Genomic DNA, 23,396 nt, shown 5'->3' on the forward strand with positions numbered 1-23,396 from the left:
CATCTATATCGTTCAGATAGGTGAGTATCCAAAGCACTTCCCTTTTAGAAAATTTGTCCCGTATTTAACAGAATTCACAAATGTAATTTCTACCTGATTTCATTAACATTCATGTTAAGCCTTATCATGAGTCAGGAATGATCACACAGATCACATTAACAAATCAAACAGTTTTACACTTAAGGAAGGTGAAGTTGGACGACTCTTCGAAAACTGCAGTATTAAGTTTTTTTTTCTCAGGAGTATATTTTTCCCAAAGATAACAGGGGGAAAGCAACCTTCTTTTTAACACAAACTTAACATAATCAACAACATATATAAACACATCTAATAAATACATTTTTACATTTTTCATTAATATAAAATTTTTAAAAAAAAATTATGTTCCAAAAATATATCAATGATATCAATAAATCCACCTACAACAATATAGTTATTAGGTCCCAAAAATATTGTTGTTGTAAATAAGGTTTTACTGTAAATATTTCACACATAAAATCTACATATTTTCCATGTTTCCTAAGTCAAATGAACGGTAACTTAAATAAAAGATTCAAGATTTTACATCAAAAGTGTTAACCTTATGAAAAATATTATAAAGAAGTTAATCATTAAATTAAGTAGCAGCTTACCATTTTAAAACGTTTAATTCATTTAAAGATTGCTTCAAGCTAACTAGCTGTTGAGAGGGCCCTTGAGAACTTTGTCGCTAAAAATAAATCACGACAACAGTAAACAATATGTTACAACAGTAAATTATATGTTACAACTCATAATAAATCTTATAAACCCCAGACATATCATATCATAAACATGACTCGGCACGAAGTTTTCGTCGCTAGTTTCGTCTATGTGAGAGAAAAAAACAGTAATTCAATAGTACAGTCAACCTATAACTCACAATAAATGATCTGAATAATGTGTTTGATTGAATATTTCAGAACTAAATAAATATTTCTGCAAGAAATTTTTGCTAAAAATATAGTAATAAAATAAATAATGATAGGAAAATAAATTTTATGAGCAAATACAGGCAAAAAGTAAACCCAAAGGAATCCCAATCTGTCGAAAGAAAGGTATGTTTATTCTGAGAAAGTATATTTCTGCATCCGATTCCATAAACTAAAATATCGTCTGCACTTATTAATTAGCATATTTGAGGTCACCCCCCCCCCAAAAAAAAAACATTGAAATTGAGTGCTAGAGCGTGAGGATCGGATCATTAGGTCAAAAGTTATTCAGAGGTGGTCTGTTCTTTTTTAGTGCACTGTACAACATAGATATGATTATCTGAGCTCATACTGTAATCATATACTTTGATTACCTGTAATCATGATTATGCACAAGTGTATATATAAATAAAGCATAGATAAATATATCTATTAAATACATTTTTAAGTTGTTCATAAATAATATAAAATTGGAAAAAAAAATACTTTTGTTCCAAAAATATGTACGCCTTTGATATCACAATATATCCATCTACAACAATATAGTTATTTAGTCCCAAAAATATTATTGTTTTAAACAGGGTTTTACTGTAAATACATCACACATAAAATCTACACATTTCCTATACATTATGTTAAATGAATGGCAAAAAAGGACTCACTGGCATGAGGCGCTTGATAGCAACAGACGTTCCTTTCCATTCTCCCTTATAGACAGTGCCAAATCCCCCCTTTCCAAGGACTCTATCTTTGCTGAAATCCTTTGTGGCCTTGCAGATATCTTTAAAGGGTATGCGCATTACGTCTGGCAACAAACACTCTTCAGGTGGAGAAGCTATTGAACACGCAACAACAATTTTATAATTCTTCTTTTGCTACCTCTAAAAAGGCAAAACTTTCCACACTATAGTTTGTCTACGGTAAGAACTCCCCCCACCACAAAGCATGAGGCCATCTGCTGCTATGGAAAAAAGAATAAGGCATTTCAGGTAGGGTAGCTTCTCTTCACTCTAGGGGTAATATAATAGACCAAAGAAAAATATTCCCATTCTCTTGCCAAAACCTGTCCTAAACAATGACCCCACAGCCCTAATTGAATTAGTAACGGGTCCAGACAAATGGCTTGGGGAGTTCTTACTTTAGACAAACAATAGCTTTTAGGAGTATAATCACCCAGAAAAGCATACAGTTAAGAGTTTACGAAATTTAAATAAAAGGAATTTTAAAATGCCTATACAACTTAATTCTATATATATATATAAATTACATTTTGTATGAAGGTATATACAATATTGAAATTATAAAAAAAAGGCTTATACAATAGGGAAATTTTATACTTCATTATAAAATTAAACTGATTACTTAGAATCAATGTTCTAGTCAATGTAATGATTTTTACATATTTTATTCATATAAAATTAATAGTTTTAGCATTTTTTGGCAATTACTTATACTTCGAAAGGATTTTCTGCAAAACGTTGCTTTTAAAAAAATCTGTTTACACTAATATGCATTACTAAAAAAAAATTTCATAGAATTCTTTGAAACTTTGTATGAAGAATTAGTATACTCCATTTTTTGAAGTAAAGGTGAAGGTCCAAGTTTGTATTACTTTTATCATGTTTTAACTAAAAACATTTAGAATCTTTCTTTAAAAAATCAATATTGAACAATATATTTGGATCCATTTCACTGTGCACTTAATATTTTTAAAAGAGTTTAGTTTAAAAGAGTTTAGTTCAAAACACTACTAAATATTTTGATCTTAAAAAATTAATTTTCATAATTATGAATGAAAATTTGTTATAAAGTGGTTAGCATGACAGGAAAAATTTTGGGGTCTTATGCTCAAATTGTCCCTTTTTGTGAAAAAATATTGTATAAATTTTTGAAGCTTACTTTAGATTTATAGTTTTAAAATCTCTGCTAACCAGAAAAAAAAATGCACATCACAGTATTAATTATAAAAAGTATTTATTGATATCACCTTTGGCCAAAAATGTGTTACACAATAAAGTGATCTGTTTCACAGGAAAACATTCACATAAATTAGCTAAAATCAAATTTACCAAATGCATACTGGGAAGGCATTTTGCAGTTTTTTCCTTGTTTCCAAGCATTATCATAAAGACAATTATCTGATATTGATTCCTCTTTACAATCAGAATACTGCTTTTTCACCACATTAATATTTGGCGACCTAAATAAAAAAATTTTTAAAAAATCAATATTTGCCTCTTTTAAAAGCATTTCTGTACTGCATGGGCAACGAAAACGCTTGTACTTTTTCTCCAAAAAACAACGAAAAAACAAGAAAAAGTACTAAATTTAAAAAGTAACAAAGTAAAAGTAAGTACTTTTTACTTTTACTTCCGTCACAAGTAACGAAAGGAAAAGTATTGCCACGTATGGTTATAACAGAGCATATAAGGTTATTATTTTACTGTATGCAAAGCATTGCTAATTTCTTGATATTTCAACCTTTTGGCAATAAATTTCCGTCTAAAATATGTTGGCATAATGGATGGTAAACAAAATTTAAATTAAGAAAAAAATTCCCTGATAATTTCTGGTTTTCATGACCACCCTGAGGACACACATTTTCCAGAAAAATATCAAAGTTGAGTGAAGTAAAGTTGCAGCCTTGATTGTTTCATTATTTCATAAAATTTCCGCCCAATTAAAATTTTAGTGCAATGAAGGTAAAAATTTACATTTCTGAAATGTCAATCACGATAAGCTTTTTTATGAAAAATTGAATTTTTCTGATCTTTTAAATTTTTATCATCCAAGTGAGGAAAATTTTCCTTTTGAGTTATTTAAACAACAGATATAATAATTGTAAATTTAAAGTAATTAATGAGAAAAAACTTTTTAAAAGAATTCCAATGTGAAAAGTATTTCAATAGAAAACAACATCTTTTTCAAACTCATCTTTTTACCAATTTAGAGATTCTTCACACTACTTACTCTTAACAAATTAAATGAAAAACAAGAAAAAGAAAGGAAACTTCCCTCATCCTTAAATGCAAAATATTAAAAATTAAAATTTACGATAATAATACTTACATTTTCATACAGTGAGATTCTTCCTTCGGGACATTTAGCACTTTAGAATCTAATGATAGATCACTAAATTGTTGATTGAAATTGTCTAAATTACTGCAACCTTTTCCTTGGCAAGAAGATCTTACAGAAGACTTATGAGATGCAGATGAATAACTCTGAGTTGAGGACAATAACAACTAAATAAAAATAACAAATTTGTTTCTTGTTTTTTTCTTTAAAAAGTACAAATACAAAATTTAATGTTGCTTTAGCTTTAAAGATCCTTCTGAATAAGTTGAATATGTACAAAAAAAAATTATCTATAAGCTACACTTTTACAAAAATAACTCTTCTTCAGTAGACTCATGACAGTAGATTCAGTAGACTAATTACAATAGATTCATTACCTGGAAGATAAAGGGCAGTAAAACACAAGGTCGTTGTATTGTGAGTGCATAAAAATAATGCAAATATAAACTCGGGCATATAATACTGTAAATTTAAAATTAAATAATTCTTTGTGAATATTTATAAAGTTTTAGAAAAAAAAAATGCAAGGCAAAGGAATTAATTTTTTTTCTTTAAAAATGCCCATATCTTTGTAAATTTTTACTCCAGGCAGCTATTAAAAATAGCAACTAAAGTAATTAAATACAAGTTACAAGCTTGTTTTTAAGATAGATTTTTTGACATAGGGTGTTCAAAATACTTGTTTTCTTTCGTAATTTACTGTCTGTCCCCCAAACCTCTGAAAGCCTTAAATCTTATAGCTAAGTATTAATAGTCGCATGAACTAATCATATCTAGTTATAAAATAATTCCTTAAGTATTTCTTGAGAAATTTTAAAAAAATTACAAAAACTCAGTGTCATTTTCTTATTGTAGGGTAAAGTATATGTATATCAGCAAGTAACAAACCACTGGACAAGTGATATGATGCAAGCTATACACATAAATTGTAATTGTGAAACAAACTATTCACATAACTAAGTGAAATGATACTTCCTAATACTAAAAACTTAGAAAACTGATTAATGTATTAGATATTCACTATGAGCAAATAACCATTAATTAAAAATTAAAATCACATTATTGTACTAAATCATTATATATCTTAACTTTATATACAGCTGTATTTATGTACAGGAAATAACTGAATAACCGATTAACCAGAAAGCTCAAATAAGTAAAATTGTGGAATTTTGTAATAAAATAATTTTTAAAAAAATTTTGTCTTAGTTTTTTACAAAGAATAATTGAGCCATTGATAAATATGGAGTAGTGATAAGAGTATGGTAAAATAAGGATATATCTTACCAAGCTTTTGTCATTTATTTTCATAAAATATGACTGGGAGAAAAAAAAATATTTTACTTTGCCTGCACATTTTTAAGATTAAAATTTTTTTAAATAATTATTTGTTTAAATGCATTAAAAGTATAAAAAAAAAATTTTTATGCATAAAAATTTCAAAATTCAGAACAACAAAAAGGAATATCAATGGTGTATTCATTAGATATTAAGATAAAACTGTTATTATCAAGTCAGAAGGCTACTGAAAATATATGAATACACAAATGTTTTATTTAGGCCGAAAGTTAGGTTAATTTATAAATCAATATATGATAAACATTAAAAAAAAAATGTAAGACAAAAACAGGTCCTGTAATGGTTCAAATAGAAAATCAGGAAGAAATGATAAAAAAAAAAAAATATTTAAAAATTAAAAAAAAAAAAAAAAAAAAAGACAACAAAATCAGGACAATTTTAGGACAGAATTTTATTTTTTAAAAAAAGAGCCAGAAGAAAAATTAACTTAGCTATAATTTACAAAATTAAACAACTATCTGAAAAGTTATACTTTATAGTCTGCTTAAGGAATCATTTTCCCTCTCAACTTTATCAAAACTGATAAATAAAATTTTATTACAAACATTTAATAAACATTTTTTCAAAAAATGTTTATTAGTTAAATGCTATTAGTAAAAAAATGGTATTAGTTCCAATCATATTTTAACATTTAGAGTACTGAAAAACTCCCATTATTCTGAGGTCACACCAAACTTTTTTTTTTATTTAACTTGATAAGAATTAACACTTTAAATAATTTAACTTAATATAATATCAATATCTGCATATTTAAGAATAAATTTGCAGATAAAGATTAACAAAAAGAAATACTTTTAACTTTAACTCTTTAAATTCGCACGTTGTATTTGCTTACAGTAAGCAGGGGAGGGTTTTTTTTTCACTACAGCGTTGGGTATTTCGATTTCCGGTCCAGTTTTTAGTGCAATGTTTGTGTTTTAAAATTTTTCATACGAAAAAAGAGTTTTAAGTCATACATTTAGTTTTCAGATATATAATGTTAAAAGTTATTAAATGATAAGTACATGATGAAAATAAAATGCGTAAAACATATATTTAAACAAGAAATAACTTAAGTAAATAAAGTATCTATAGAAATATATGTAAAGCATATGCCATTTAAATACTCTTCAGAATATTATTAAACAACGCATTGATATTTCTGTAATTTTATGGACTTAGGCTTAACAGCAAAAAACCCTCCGGCCCTGGACAGACACTCGCAAGAGAGACTGCCGGCTTCAGCGATAAGCAGGCATTTTCGCTTCCCGTCCTGAAAGGGTTAAAACTCAAAGAAGTTAATAACTAACGACAAATTGCAAAAACAGAATAAGTTTTTGCAAGATGCAAGAAAAAAATAAAATGAAGTGCAGTGGCTTTTGACTTCACTGATAACACTGAATGTTGATCTTAATAGATAGATATAAGGTGAAAAATAGGCAGCATGAAAGAATCTGATCAACAAAAGTAAAAGTGCATTCTTTTGAAGTAATTTTTCTGAAGAAGCGAAAAAAAAATTTATAGAAGGTAAAAAACATGGAACAAACAGGTTTTTTACAAGATGGTGAAAACCATGGTAAATGACATGCCAACCCGGTATAGAAGAGAGTAATCTACATGGGCCTCATAGGGGTTTCCCCAAATTTTATAGAAGTGGGTAATCTACATGGGCCCTGAAAGTACAGCCCGAGCTAGCAACTCGCCACGTCGTCAAATGCGATAGAATCGCACATTCGGAGAAAAAATTAGGGAAAGTATTGGTGAATGACTTTTTTCTACTGAAAAGAAAAATATATATTACCCTCAATCCTGAAAAAAAATTCACAAAAGTTAAAATTTGCAATTAAAACACTACACTTAGAATAGCAAAATGTAATTAAAGTCCTAACTATATAAATAAGAGTAAATAATAAGTATTTAATTTGCTTTCTAGTTCTTCAATAAAACATTGCAAGAACAGGATGCAGTTTTTTGCATGGATTACAAGTGGAAAATATTACAACAAATACTGAGTTTTATCCCTACAATTTTATGTCAATAGTTAGACTTGGCCACTTGATATAGCCACATATTTCGATAAGACGCACACATCCACACATTTCAAGTTTTCCTTCTATCCTTTCATATTTTTTAAACTGGTTTAGATTGCTTTGGATGATTTGTAGTTGAAAATTTTCTTTTATTAATTAAAATATCGTTCATTTATTTCCTTAAGTTTTTTTGGCAGTTATGAAATAAGAATTGAAATTACAAATGAGAGAGGAACATTTGCTGAAAAAATGATCATTTAATTCCAAGGATATTCCAAGAGTATAACCAAAATGCGATCTATTAAAGTACCTGTGAAATGGAAGGCCTTGGTATATCCCCTTTCTTTGAACAGGTCATATTGGCAACTGTATAAGTACTATCATTGCGTAGAAAGATGTGGTATTTTTCTTCAACTGTAGAATTAAATGAAAATAGTTAAAATGGAGACAGGCTAACTTCTTAAATTAAAATCTGCTATCTAAACTAGTTTCATTCAATCAAAAACCATAACTCAAAAATAAATTTCTACTTTGCTGACTGAGACAGGAAAGAAAATGTGCTTTATGTAAAATAGGATATGATTACAATTGCATGCAGAAAGAATTTTTGGTCTATTTTTTTTCTTCTTTTTTGCATTGTTGGTATCTCTTTACAATGCATGTACAATGATATAGAATTTTCAATGCTTGCCTTCCTACAATATAATTCAATTTAAATTATATATATCTTAAGTAAACATTTTTAAAAATTCAATCGTGTAGTAATTTATAGTATGAAAATAAGTCTTAATATTTGGCCTTAATATCCATTAAATTACATATCTTTTGAACAAACTCTGATAAAGAAACACTACTGCTATGAATAACAGAACTATAATTCTATTCCAGGTGTAATTCTAAATTTCCTACATTGCAAAATTTATTTGCATTGTTCTTATTTCTATGACTTTTTTTTTTCAAATTCAATGTGTAGAACTCTTGATGCTTGCCTGTTTCTTCACTAATGCTAAATCTTTTAAAATTTTGTCAGCTTGCGATAGGACTTTAAATTATAATTTACTGTCCCCAACACAAAATACATATGCAATTGGATCAAATGATTTAATAGGAATTTACTATTTTGGCAAGCATCATTCTGCCTGCATTCCCCCCCCCCCTCCTATTTCCCCTAAATTTGCTTTCTGACACATTCACATTATCTATCTCTATCCCTACCAATAGATTCCTGCATTTCATCTTCTGATATCCCTTCATTCGTTTCCTCTTCCTTCTCTTCTGACATTCCTTCATTTGTTTCCTGTTCTGATACCCATTCGTTCCCTCTTCCTACGTGACCAGTGCTACCCATTCATTCCCTCTTCCTACGTGACCAGTGCATAACGTAACTATAAGAAGTCAAGTAACAAAAATGAAAAACATACCTGCCAACATTGGAGAAATAAAATAAGAGATTTTACTAGTGATATTTTTAGGCTAAGAATTAAGATTTGATACGTCATGCATAACCATGTAAGTCAAAAAGAGAAATTCAAAATTGGAAATAATATAAGCACTTACATATAGCAAAGTAAAAAATATGTTTATAAATCTAAAGAAGATTTTTTTTAAACCATCATTTATAATAACCCAAACTATAAACACTCAACATGCTGCAGTACTCAATAGCACCATTTGTTGAGGAATTTTTGCCATGGATATTTTATCATCAAATTTTATTTTTTTAAATTTCAACAAATACGGAGAAATTAGAGAATATACTGGTAAACAGGAGATAGTCATAAAATACAGGAGTTTTCGTTAAAAAAACAGGAGACTTGGCAGGTATGTAAAAAGGAAAAAAAATGCATAATTACAAAAAAGATAACTCAAATAGTTAACTTACTCAATATTTACTGTCATTATTATAATTTTTTATAATGATCACTTTCTTTTTAAAGATTTCAATTATTCAAAATATATTTTTTTTAAATTTTAAATCGATGCTTAAAAACAAAATTTGAAAACTAAACAATTCATTGAATTGTTATTGAAAAATTTTCATCTTTTGTGTCATGTGTAAAACAGAAAAGAAGTATCACGATGTTATTTTGAAACGTAACTTACGTAATTGTTTATTTCTTACACAAAAAATTATTTCAATTTCACTAAAGAATAAGGAAACTAAGAACAGTTTGTAACTTGATCTAATTTATTAACTGGGATTCTAGTTGATTAATTGGCTAAAGTGAAGTTTCATGGCTTAACCCTTTCCTTCTCGCTCCCGTGAAAATGACGGGGTGAGGTTTTGCCCTCTATTTCTCGCTCCCGTGATATTGACGGACTGGAGTGCTGAGTAGTAACGCACCAATAAGAATAAAATTAATTAATTTCTTTTGCCCGGAAAACATTTTATTTCTCATTTTACACACCAGGTGGCAGTACCAGGATATTTTAAGGTAATTGTAGATAGTTAGTTTATTTTAAACTAGATGTTAGTTTATTTTAAACTAGAAACTAGCACTAATCAAATACGTAATACAAATACAAAGGCTAAAAAAATAGGCACTTTTATGACCGTTTTCTTGAAAATTAACCGATTGTTAAGGGGTTAAAGATGATCCTTAAAAAACAGTTTTGCCTACACATTCTGAGTCTAGCAGAACAGCAATGTTTGACACACTGTTGCCACAGGAACAAATTTCTTTAGCGCGAATAGAAAGTTTAAATAAATTGAATCTGTAACAGTTGAATATTAGTCTTAGTAAAAGTAAACAAAGCTAATTTTTTAATATTTTGTTCTCATTTTTCATGGAATGACCCCAATAGATTTTTTTTTACGCCTCACCTCCATGACTTTTGGTGTATATGACGCACTATTGCAAATAACCAGAATCATAAAATGTTAAAAGTTATAGCAATGAAAAGACAAAATGTACAGTGTGCAAAAAAAAAAAGATATCACCCTGAATAACTTTCATTCTAATGATCCGATTTTCACATACTAAGTGTCGATCCTAATGGTTCCTGGGGGTGACCTCAAATATGCTAAATATTTAGTTTTAACTATTAATTAAATTATGAAATCAGACACAAAAACATAGTTACTTTGAATAAACATCAGTGGCGTAGCGAGGGGTGGGCAAGGGGGGGCATCATGCCCCGGGCGCTACTCACAAAGGGGCGCCAAATGGTTCGCAAAACAAAAAATTGCTGGATAATTTTTTTTTATTATAATTGATTTTTGGAAAATATATTTTAAATTAGTGCCAGTGTAATATAATAAATGCAAATTCATAAATATTATTCATAATATTTAATTCATAATGTCACTTTAATAGTCTAAATCAAACTGTAATAATATATTCATAATACAAAATGGCACGTCTTTTCTACTGGCAGACCTGTGTCTGTCTAACACGACCTGTGTCTGTCAGCACTTCCTTCTACGCTGTGTGGTTACATAAATTATCTCATAATATGTTAAAATAAATATTTGCAGTGTACAAAGTACAAACATTCTTTCCTTCAGAAATCTATTTATTTTTATTTGTATAAAAGCAATGTAGCTTACGCTTGTTATTTTAAAACGATAACCATAACACTCTAATGTACTTATATGTACAGTCACGGGAAAAAAAGTGTCCGGAAAATAACAACTAAAGGATCGTCTATTTTTTAATATAGATACTTCTCAGACACACAACAAATACAGCGTATTGTCATTTCTAGGAAAGGGCGCAAACAACGCCGTATTTGTTGTGTGCCTGAGAATTATCTGTTTTTTTAAAAAAAAGAAGATTATTTGTTACTTTCCGGATACTTTTTTCCGTGACTGTACATATCCGTGACATTTGCGACAGGTTGTGGAAGCCCGCGAAAAATTAGTGAAATACCCGAAATAGTAACTTTTAAGTTAGTTTGGGCGTGTATTTTTCAGTTTTGCTTCCTTGTCATCACGCTCTGCTTAGAATAAAAATGAAATGTTATTAAATATTAAATGTTATATATAAGTTTAATGTCAGCATAAATTATATTGTATATTTCACTATGTTACTACCTTTCAAGTTCAAGGCATTCTTAGTAAGTAATAAATCAAATAAGATTACTTACTACATCTACTCGACGATTCTATTATTAAGTGAATAGAGTATGAAAAAATTTGTTAACAGAAAAATTTTTTGTTCTCATATTTGTCACCACAGATTCATAATGAATTCCTTCATCTTCTGGCATCTACAGTTCGAAATCAACTAATAAACGATATCAAAAGAAATAAATATTATGGACTTTTGTTTGATTCAACTTCTGATATCTCTCATCGAGAACAAATGTCCCAAGTCGTAGGTATGTAGATGCTGATTTTATCAATAAAAAAGTTTCCATCAAAGAATCTTTTTAGAGTTTTATTGAAATACATGCTAAAGATGCAGTCTCGATCGAAAATACAATTTTAGAGAAATTAAATTACGATGAAATTTCATTAACAAACTGCAGATCACAATGTTACGATAATGCTGCTGTGATGGCAGGTCACACATCTGAAACGCGATGGAGCGCCAGAATACAAGCGGTTAGCCTTATCATCTCTGGGCTAGAGAAAATAAAAGAACTATTAGAAAGATTAGTAGAGCACACTACCACTACAAGTGACAACAGAAGTGAAGCTACAATTCTGTTGTGAAAAATACTAACCTTTAGTTTTATAACTTTAGTTCATTTCTGGTATGAAATCTTAAGAAGGATTGATCGTGTGCAGTTCAGATTACAAGATGCTAGAATGAATTTTAGAGAAGTGTTCTATGATCTTGAATCATTAGCGACTGAACTAGCCGAAATTTGAGACAAGCTCTGTAAAGAAGCAATAGAAAAAGCGGAGTCTCTTTGTGAAAAATGGGATATGGATACAACAATACATGCCCGGAGAATTGGCAAGAAATGTGTACACGATTAAGTGACCTTAATTTCAACTTTGGATTTCTGCCAGACGTTGAAAATTTATTAAACAAGGATATTTTGATAACGACCTTGAAAAAAAATTGTAAAAATTTGGGTGAATTTTATAAAACAGATTTCAATGTAATAGAACTTTTTATCAAAATATGTGACAACAAAATGTTACTCCGCAGTAGAAAAGAAATTGAACCTAAAACTCCATTAGAATTTCTAACTTTTATAATCAATCTCGAATGGAGAAGATGTTTTTCCAAATCTGAGAGCGGCACTTCAAATACTCCTGACTATCTCAGCATCAATTGCCAGCTGCGAACGTTCATTCAGCAAATTAAAATTAATTTTGACAGATCGCCAAAGTGACCTAGCATTTTTAAGTGTGGAAAGAGAAAAATTTTAAATGATCAATTTTGATGATATTATTGATACATTTGCTTCATCAAAAGCACGGAAAATTTAGACATAATAGTAATTAATTTTATTAATGTATTATAATCATATGATTATTAAATATATGTATCTCCTTAGAGATAATAAATATTTACTTTTTTATTGTTTTAAAACTGCGTGGTTTTTAAAATATTTCTTTATAAATATGTAAAATAAAGGTATCTTTTGAACTAATTCTAGATGATCATATACATTTCAAAATCTAGTCTTGTTCTCTCAACTACATCTTTTGTCTCAAATTTAAAGCCTAGCTAGAGTCTATGACTTTATTTATTTTACTTTATTTATTTATTAATTTGCGAGTATATTTTACATATAATATTATATGGTTTTCGAATGGGGGGGGGGGGCGGCGCTAAAAGCGTATTGTGCCCCGGGCGCGAGTTAAGCTCGCTACGCCACTGATAAACATGCATTTTTTTTACATATTTGGAATTTTAATTTTCAAAATGTAAGGGGTGCAAATGTAAGGTTTATTTCTTCTGCGATGAAAACAGTGGATACCAAATACAGTAGAGAACCATTTATCCGGTATCCAGGTAACTGGGAAAAATTTTGCTCAATTTTCCCGCCATTTTAAACTATAACGAAAAAAGCGCAAATTGGACTCATCCTTGAAGTTAAGTAGAGGAAAATGTAAGGAAGGGGAAATTTTTTTTCCCCATTTACCCAGAGAAACGTCATTTCCTCCGTGACCTTGAAGGCAGGAATGTTTTATTTTTTCCTTTAGGCCGTCAATCAAACTCAAGGGTGTGGCATGCTGATTTTGTTTTCTGCTTGATTTACGAGGGGGGTGGGGAAAATGCATTGCATGCATATCAGTGAACAGAAAAAGAAAAGAGAAAAATATATTTATTTGACATCGACTAATAAAAATAAAATCTTTTTCTTTTGAATAAATTCTCATTCTTTGGAAGAGCGGTATCAATTGCAAGTTTTTCTTGGTGTGGAATCACATCTGCTGTAATTAAAAATCTTGTTTTTATCAACAAAAAAAATAAAATAAAAGGAGAATTGTTTATTAATTTAAACATAGGATTATTTTATGAAGCAGATTGCAGTTTTGTTTTGCTGATTCCACTACGTTTGATTTTTTTTCTTTTCGCGATAAATTTCGCACTCAATAAATTAATTCCTTTTATTCACATTAGGTTTTTTTTTTCTTGAATTCCGTTGATCTTGCTTTGTTCCGGGTTTTAATATTTATGCTAGTGCTTTTTTTAACTATCGTTTCGGTTCGATAATTTTCAAGTGTTTTTATTTAGATTAATAAGTTTTCCTTTTATTTTATCGTTTCCCCCCGTATAATCAGGTATAAAATATATTGCGTTATTTAATCATTGGTTTTGTTTATATTATTTAATTTAGGAATCGTAATTATTTTTAAAAAATAAATATGAGAATTTTGTATTTTTTAAACTTTATTTCTTGTCTAAACTTGCAAATTTTTTTATTCTTTTAAATGTTATATTTCTACCATTTTTTTTTTTCTTTTTAAAGTTAGGAGTACCTTTCTTTTTTCTCTTACTTTATGCATTACACTTTTTCCTTGTACTTCAGGTTCGATAAAACATCGATTATCGACACTTTTGGGTCGATCCAGAAAACCGGGAAATTCAGATATCCGGGATAGCGATGGTCCCGAGCATCCCGGATAATTGGTTCTCTACTGTATATATAACTTTTTAGCATGCCGATTTTTAATTCAATTTTTTCGAAATTTTGTCTAAACCCCTATTTGGAGGGTTAGGAATTGAAATATAAAAGAAAAATCATGTTTACTCAGAAGAAGAGCATTTTTGAGTCTGATTTCATAATTTAATAGTTAGCACTAATTAATTAACATATTTGAAGTCACCTTTGGAAACCATTAAGATTGGTACTTAGTACGTTAAAATCCGATCATTAAAACTAAAGTTATTCAGAGTGACACACACATATATATATATGTATATTTTTTTGCGTACTGTACAGATGAGTGCTTTAATATTTCTCATATTTGCATGCATCGATTATTCTTTTTCTTTGTACTAAGCCAGATAGTCAGAAGCATACAGTAATTATAATTATTTGTAATACTTCAAAAACTTAGCAATCATTTTAATGAAGAGCTTCTGTCTCAGCTAAAGAGTTAGTACTAATATTTAATATACAAAATTGAAAATTATGACAAGCACTTTAACCAGTTAAACTTTTCAAAATATAGCCACATACAATTAATTTCCCGTATTACAGATCCTTTCAAATGTTCTTGAGAAAACAGTATTTAGAGACTTGATTATATCTAGATTTTTACACAAAAAATAAATTTGAAACCTTAAACATAGTACACACAAAAATACTTACCATAGGGTCTCAAAATCGACATAGCCCTTTGATGATCCATTTTGGCCAGGAGAACAAAGAGATGCTTTATAGTACCATTTTTCTCACTAAACTTGTTTAAAAGTTCTGAAGTGGGACTTTTATCTCGATACACTGACTGCCCAATTAGTATCAAAGTTGTCACATCGTACTGCAGATGGCCACCTATCAAAGAAATATTAAATATATTAAGAATAAAGAACACCTATCAAAGAGACATCAAATATATAAAGAATAAAGGCCACCTATCAATAAAATATAAACCTTTTGCTTAAGGCCGGTACAGCATATGCACCAGTATATGTATGTATTAATAAGCAAGCTTCAAAAATGCTAAAAAGTTATGATGTTCATTTTTTTCAATAGCACCTCGTTTCAAACAGTCCTAAAAAGTTCTTTATTTCTATAAAAAAATAAAAAAAAACAGTTTTTCAATTGCACCTCGTTCCAAACGGTCCTAAAAAGTTCTTTATATCTATCAGAATAAACGAGTTAATGATTTCAAAACAAGAATATAATTTCCAACTATGTACTATTTATTTGTAACAGTTTATTTAATCTCTTAAAGAAAAATTTTAAATAAAAAAATTTGTAAATTTTTTAAATAACTTGTGAAATGCATGCTTGTTTAAAACTACAAAAATATTACTATCTTAAAAAAATTAATTTAAAAAAAAAGTTATATCTTAACTTTTTCTTAGAATGTGTTACGAATAAAGAATGCCGAAATATGTATAACTTTACCAAAATATCTGCCGATAACAATGCATGCTACTAACCTGCTACGGCTTCCTCCTAGGAACATGATAAGGAACAAAACACTTCCTAATCATAACTGGATAAAACAGTTAACTTCCACTATGTGGGGGACAAATTTCTGCAAGAAAGTGCGATAAGATAGAGTTATAATGCAGAAAAGCATAGAGTAATAATGCAGAAAAGAATAGAGTAATAATGCAGAAAAGCAGAGAAATAATGCAGAAAAGCATAGAGTAACAATGCAGAAAAGAATAGAGTAATAATGCAGCAAATGATAGAATAATAATGCAATTGAAGTTCGCTTCCAAAAGAGGAGAGGTAATTATTGAGTGGTATTTGGTGGAAATCTTAATAGGAGTAGGAAAGGTAAATTAAGTGGAATTTCAGAAATTTTCCGAAAAGTGCCAAGGACAGGGAGAGGTATGAAGTTTTTATCATGATATATAATGTGCATGATATAATACGTAAAAACACAGAAAGTCATATTTGAATCAAAACCAAACTATCAGAAATCTTGAATAGATCTTTAATAAAACAAAAAAAAAAACTTTAAGAAATTCAACATTTTAGCTATTTTTTATAAAAATAATAAAAAATTGACTAATAAACAAATTCTAAAAATAAAATAAAGTTTCGTCTCATTTTTTTAAAAAATAAAAGCAGCTTAAAATTTATTGGTTCATAAATAGTAAAATTTTATAAAGAAAAATTACACTTAAAAGTTTATAAAAAATAAAATAAAGTTAAAAATTACTATATAACTGTCTTCCAGAACATAAATTTGAGAATACATGAATTTTAGAGCTTAGTAAATATATTGAAAACACATCCTTAAGGATGAGATAAAAATACTATTTTAATTTATTTTTAATTAAATCTACTCAAATTTTTAAAAAAATACTTTGTTGAAAAATACTTTTTCAAAAGTATGTTGCCGAATGTTCGGCTAAACATTCAGTCAATCACATGAGCAAAAAATTAGTCACTTTTAAATATTTGGAATTTACAAAATAGTAATGAAAAAGAATTTTTCTTTGCATTGAATGCCATGCATACAAAAAAAATTTACGTTGTTAGAGAATTCAAATGGAAGAACTAAGTGTCTAGCACAAACATTTTTTAACTGTTAAAATTTCAACTTTACATGCTCTGATGTGCTTTGCATTCATCTATTGACAATATTATTCAGGGGCCTGTCGAGGTTTTCCTTAGAGGTACCTATTTTGTGAAAATTAAAAATTATATTAAAAATTCAACACAAAAATATGGATTTATCGTTTCTTAAGGGATTTAAAAATAAAATTTTAAGAAAGTATTTTGTGAAATTAGCGTTTTTCCTAAAGTTGAATTTGTGAAGGTACCGTCAAACGGTAATAAATTTTGTCTGGACAGACCCCTGTTATTGGTCATCAATAAAACATTTTCTCTTTTAATATTGTATTTATTTAAAATTTAATATTTTTAAGATAATTAACTGTTAATATAACATTTTGTTACCTCTTACTTTTTGTTGTTTTCTTCATTTGCTTTGTCTCAGAATTTTATTCTATATATTAAATTTAATAATATTATTTCAGGTTTTTTTTAAAATTAATTTTAATAAATACTAATCTTTAATCATTATGAGATAATGAACTTAGTTTTAGACTGTTATCAATGATAATTAATAATTTTTGATGTGTACCATAAATTAAATTATGCAATTGTAAAGTTCGATTTTCTTTTTAAGTTTGTATACCTAACAAGTTTTTGGATCACAAATTAACACCTAGATGGCCCTATTAGGTCACTAAATTATCATTGCTAGTGTAAACCCTACTTATTCTTTAAAAAAAAAAAAATTTCTTAAATAATTATTATTTTTTTTGGAAAACCAGAAATTATACATATTGTTTGAAAGTAACGTAAACAAATGACATCATAACCTAACTAGTTAAATAAAATAATATAATACCTATAAAAAAATATTGCAAAGAATTGGTAAAAATGATTATAATGTTAAAAATTATAATTCTAAACACTACTGTAATAAAAAAAAAATTTAACGTTTTCAAAACAGTCTAGATATAATAAAAAATATCTATATTTCCTGAAACTGTTTTGAAAACCTTTAGGGTCTTTTTTTTCTTTAGCTCATACATTTTATTTTATACATAAAGTGAATGATAATGGATAAAGTTTTATTATGAACTAACATTTTCATCAAAAAGTGTTTAGACATCGAAATTGCATTTAAATGTCAAAGCATTTATAACTTCAAAGACCCACCCTTATAAAAATGTCTGGGCATGCTGATGGTAATAGGCGCTGTTTTAGCTGGTATCTACTAAAAATAGCACTAGAACTTCTAATACTGTTTTTTTTTTTAAATCCAATAATGTAAAGTCAAAGAAAAAGGTCACAAATACATTATTATAAAATTGAAATTATTTAAGCCTGATTAATTGTGCTTGCATATATGTCTTTCAAATTTGTGTATGATTTTGTAATATAGATCAATATTTATTATTTACTTTATTTCCTGAAGCAAAAAACGTATCCTAGCTAATTCACTAACTGGAGTGACAAGACAACAAATAATTTTTTTAAAACAGCGAAGATTTTTCAGCTACATTAATTGCCTTGGTAATGTTATGTTGACCACCGCCAATTTATTGATTATTTATTTTTTCACTGGTATAAAGAACGTGTGATTATATTAGGCTATTCGAATCGCTGTAAAAATTTTGAATTTAATGAACTCCGCTTATTGCTGGCTTATTTGAGGAATATACTTCAAATAATCAAAACTTCATTTAAGATAGTTTAGGGCACGGTTAAAGCAGATACAGCGAATTATTATTATTTTTTTTTTTAATATTAAGTAGAAAAAGGATAAATCAGAGTTAAGACATCTCATTGTAGAAGTTGTGTAAAAATCCCTACTTTGCCTCATCTAATATTATTATCAACAGCAACTGAGATTCAATGTCTGATATTTATGACTGAAGTAATAACCAGTTTTAGCCAAAAATATTTTCAAATCAACAACAATACCTAATTTTTCCCAGCTCTTATCAGCATCAAGTATGTCACATAGAGCTTTTCTAGGTTGATAAGGTAAATCGTGTATATATACCACTCTAGAGTCTAGAAGATGCTGAGACATAGCTATCTAATAAAATGAAATAAAAAAATAACTGCAAGAATAACTAATAAGTCAAAATTCAATAACTTAAATGTTAAAAGTCAATTGTGAAAGTGCAACTGACCTTTAACTTGCTTAAAATCTTAAGCAGACGTTTTAATACTGGGAAATCCCAACATCTTTATTTACGTCATGTGTTGTTGCCACCAATGAATGAAAAATTAACAGACATCAATTGCAATTTGAAAATGTGTTACCAGTATTTGAAAGTTACAAGCTAAATTATACAAGCTATGTACAAATCAAATAATAAACATTCTCTTCAACAAGAAGCGCGTAACGTAAATTTAAAGGCTCTTCAAATGGAAGATGGATATCTTGAAATATTATTTATAAATATATAGAAATTTCTATTTTGTTTACAAATATTTTCTAATTAATTGACGCAGAATGTGATCAACGCACTTTCAATCATCGTCGACATAAGAGGATCATCAATTTAGGCTCTCATTCTTCCTCAAGCAATCGGAGGTGTGTTAAATGTGATAATGTTCCTTCAAGACACGAAAATAGTGCATGCTTAAAACTCCTGTGTGTGAATTCTGAGATGCAAACGCGACTTCGTTAGTGAAATACTATACTCGCAAAAAATCTCCCAATCATTTTCTCAATGGCATCTTTAGAATAGCATATGCGGTTTTCTACAATGCAGTATGAATGCTCTCTTAAGAAAAGGACAAGTTGATATTCTGTAGTAGCTTACTTTACTTTTTAAGAACTGTCCCAAGATTCTGGACATCAGGTGTGTTGAAGTAGGCAACCGATAACGTAACCAACGTTCACCGCAAATGTGTACTTATTTGCTGAAAAATTCTTTGCTGAGAAACTATATTAAAACATGCTTTCTTACTGATACCGAAAAAGACTTTAATTAACCCTATTTCTGTTTTATTTTTCCCCTACTTGGATTAAATTTATAAGCCTGCATTTCCATAATCTTACAAATGTAAAGAGAATTACCATCATAGTAACAGGAACAATATAGATAGCGCTATACAAAGGTTATTTCCATGCAGATCTAATTCAAATATCTGCTATGTACGGGGAAAAATCGATGTGAGTGATAAAATACTTTCTTGCTGACAGTAAATAAAATTCATACTGTGCATGCAAATATATTTTTAATTTTTTAAAGATTATGTTTTCGGTACGATTTATATAATCTATAGGCTATTCATTAAGTGTGTGTGTAATTTCTTTCTGGCGAAAGGAAACATTATTATTAAAGACAATCTCATTCTATGTTGAGATACTAACAGCAAATACTCTCTGTGCAATGTGTGTCACAGTTGCAATGATGTTCTGACAGAAAAATATTTATGCACATGGAAATTTAATGTTTGTAGTTAGTATGTTTATAAGTTTCCAAGTGTAGTTCATAAATATACTTTTTTATTGAAAAGCAATTTACTTCTGTTCTAAAAAGTGTACAAAAAGAAATTGTTTTGAGTTCATAATATGGAAATAATTTATTTAAGCAGTCATTGTGATAAATTAATCAAGAAAAAAGAATAATTTGGTTTAAGTAACACTTTCAACAAACTTTTCATGCAGTGCATTACTAAACAGTTATAAATAGGTTAAAATTGCAGATGCAGATAATTAAACTGTCTGTCACTTTCACGAAATACATATGATTTGATTTTTATACACAACAAATTTAAATTGTTATTTTCCTGTTCACACTGAGAAAATATTTTCTGTTAAGACAATTTAATACTCAAAAATAGAATTTAACTTTTTTAACCTTCTCATATTTATGGTAATGAATAATAGCTTGCTTTTCTTGTGCATGATAGAACATTGATATAAAAATTGGCAATTATAGTTTTTTTATATTTTAATAGATAATGGTAAATCTTTTAAGTTTGTGAAAGTGAAGAAAAAAATTTTTTTTTTTGCTTTTTATACTGCTTTTTATACTTAATTTATACTGGGAAAATATCTTATTCTTGTAGTACATACAATAAGGGTTTTGCACAAGTGTTTATACTGGTGAGAAACCTTATTCTTGTAGTGTATGTAATAAGAGTTTTTCTCAAAGTGAGCATCTGAATAAACACAGTTGTGGTGAGAAGCCATTTTCTTGTAGTATATGTAATAAGAGTTTTTCAGAAAAAAGTAATATGACTAAACACAATCGTGTTCATACTGGTGAGAAGCCTTATTCTTGTAGTATATGTAATGAAATTTTTTCACTAAAAAGCAGTCTGACCAAACACATTCATGTTCATACTGGTGAGAAACCTTATTCTTGTAGTTTATGTAATAAGAATTTCTCACGAAAAAGTCATCTCACTACACATAGTAGTGTTCATACTGGTGAGAAACCTTATTCTTGTAGTATATGTAAGAAGAGTTTTTCTTATAAAGGTAGTATGAATAAACACAGTCTTGTTCATACTGGTGAGAAGCCTTATTCTTGTAGTGTATGTAATAAGAATTTTTCACGAAAAAGGCATCTCACTACACACAGTAGTGTTCATACTGGTGAGAAACCTTATTCTTGTAGTATATGTAATAAGAGTTTTTCAGAAAACAGTCAACTGATGAGACACAGCATTGTTCATACTGGTGAGAAGCCTTATTCTTGTAGTATATGTAATAAGAGTTTTTCATGGAAAACTAGTCTGAATAAACACAATTTTGTTCATACTGGTGAGAAGCCTTATTCTTGTAGTATATGTAATAAGAGTTTTTCACAAAAATTTAGTCTGACGGAACACAGCCGTGTTCATACTGGTGAGAAGCCTTATTCTTGTAGTATATGTAATGCGAGTTTTTCAGAAAGAGGAACTCTGAATAAACACAGTCTTGTTCATACTGGTGAGAAGCCTTTTTCTTGTAGTATATGTAATAAGAGTTTTTCACAAAAAGGTAGTCTAACAGAACACAGTCGTGTTCATACTGGTGAGAAGCCTTATTCTTGTAGTGTATGTAATAAGAGTTTTTCAAAGAGAGGGGCCCTGAATGGACACAGTCTTGTTCATACTGGGGAGAAGCCTTATTCTTGTAGTATATGCAATAAAAGTTTTGCACTAAAAGGTAGTCTGAAAAAACACAGTCGTGTTCATACTGTTGAGAAGCCTTACTCTTGTAGTATATGTAATAAAAGTTTTTCTCTAAAATGTAGTTTAACAAAACACAGTCTTGTTCATACTGGTGAGAAACCTTATTCATGAAGTATATGTAACCAAAAATTTTCACAAAACTCATTACGCGCAGTAGTGTTCATACTGGTGAGAAGCCTTATTTTTGTATTTCAGAAAGAGGAACTCTGAATGAACACTGTCTTGATCATACTGGGGAGAAGCCTTATTTTTGTTATAATAAGAAAATTTTGAAAAGAGTGTTTCTGAATAAACACTGCCATGTTCATACTGGTGAGAAACCTTATTCATGTATTGCATATAATAAGAGTTTCTCACAAAAAGTAATCTTACGGTTCACGGGCAGTGCTCATACTAGAGAGAAACCTTATTCTTGTAGAGCATGTAACAAGAGTTTTTCATTAAGAGGTAGTTTGACTCAACTTAGTTGTCTTCATAATGTTAACAAACCTTACTCATGTAGTACAATATGTAATAAAGCTTTTTCAAGAAAGAATTATCTAACTAGTCACAGTCATGTTCATGTTATTTAAAAGCCATATTCTTGTTAAAAGTTTTCTTTTTTTTTTCACTTTAGGTCCATCTAATTTATTGTAGTTTTATTCATACTGGTGAAAAACCTCATTCTAATTTTTCAAAAGCTGACTTTACTGTTTGTGTTTTTACTGGTGAGAAATTTTTTTGTTGTTGTGTAATGGAATAAGAGTTTTTCTCAAAAATGTCATCTGACTAAATATAGTATTGTTTATCCTATTAACACCATATTTTTGATGTATGTAATGTAATAGTTTTTTAAGTTATAGGGATCCAGGATTAAAATTTTGATTTATATTTTAAAGTGTTTAATTTGGAACGAATTGAGAGTTTTTAAACATTAACATCATATTTTCAAGTTATTAAATAGTTTCTGTAACAGAGCCTGATAGTAATAATTATGCGTATGCGACTTAATAAAGAATGAACGTTCACTCATCTAGCCTGGATTAAAGAAATAGAAATTCTTATACAAACCTATCTAGCGGGCGTCTTCGAAGTAGGTCATGATACCATTTTTTAAAAATAAGCATACATTATGGTTATACATCACATTATGGTACACACTACAAAACTGCATTTTGTTTCTCCCAAATTTATCATTATTATTTTTTTTCAATTTTATTTTTCTATTTATTTTCATATTTTTTTCATAGTTATTTTCAGT

At 28.7% G+C, this 23,396-nt stretch overlaps 2 protein-coding genes across 4 annotated transcripts in view; one reads left to right on the forward strand and one right to left on the reverse strand.

The window, feature by feature from the left end:
* LOC107449997 (serine/threonine-protein kinase pelle) overlaps nucleotides 1-19,278 on the reverse strand; it is a 34,814-nt gene extending 15,536 nt beyond the window's left edge. Inside the window, exons 1-8 of one of the 3 annotated variants that reach the window (XM_087161794.1) lie at nucleotides 19,150-19,278; nucleotides 18,935-19,052; nucleotides 15,122-15,304; nucleotides 7,707-7,810; nucleotides 4,020-4,195; nucleotides 3,020-3,150; nucleotides 1,613-1,785; nucleotides 633-709 (exon numbers count right to left, since the gene is read on the reverse strand). In XM_087161794.1, the coding sequence (XP_087017920.1) occupies nucleotides 633-709; nucleotides 1,613-1,785; nucleotides 3,020-3,150; nucleotides 4,020-4,195; nucleotides 7,707-7,810; nucleotides 15,122-15,304; nucleotides 18,935-19,046 (956 nt within the window). In that variant the 5' untranslated portion in view covers nucleotides 19,047-19,052; nucleotides 19,150-19,278. Of the gene's footprint in view, nucleotides 1-632; nucleotides 710-1,612; nucleotides 1,786-3,019; nucleotides 3,151-4,019; nucleotides 4,196-7,706; nucleotides 7,811-15,121; nucleotides 15,305-15,918; nucleotides 16,017-18,934; nucleotides 19,078-19,149 lie in introns of those variants that run through there. The other 2 variants (XM_087161795.1, XM_087161796.1) reach the window with 2 other exon arrangements.
* LOC122269626 (uncharacterized) lies at nucleotides 19,275-23,026 on the forward strand. The gene has a single exon (XM_071182794.2). It carries the CDS (start codon nucleotides 21,212-21,214, stop codon nucleotides 22,265-22,267), a length of 1,056 nt encoding a protein of 351 aa, XP_071038895.1. The 5' UTR covers nucleotides 19,275-21,211; the 3' UTR covers nucleotides 22,268-23,026.
* Nucleotides 23,027-23,396: the final 370 nt, after the last annotated feature.

This window comes from Parasteatoda tepidariorum, chromosome 4, assembly GCF_982258835.1.
Source record: "Parasteatoda tepidariorum strain Cologne lab strain chromosome 4, Ptep-v5.0, whole genome shotgun sequence".
NCBI lineage: Eukaryota > Metazoa > Arthropoda > Arachnida > Araneae > Theridiidae > Parasteatoda > Parasteatoda tepidariorum.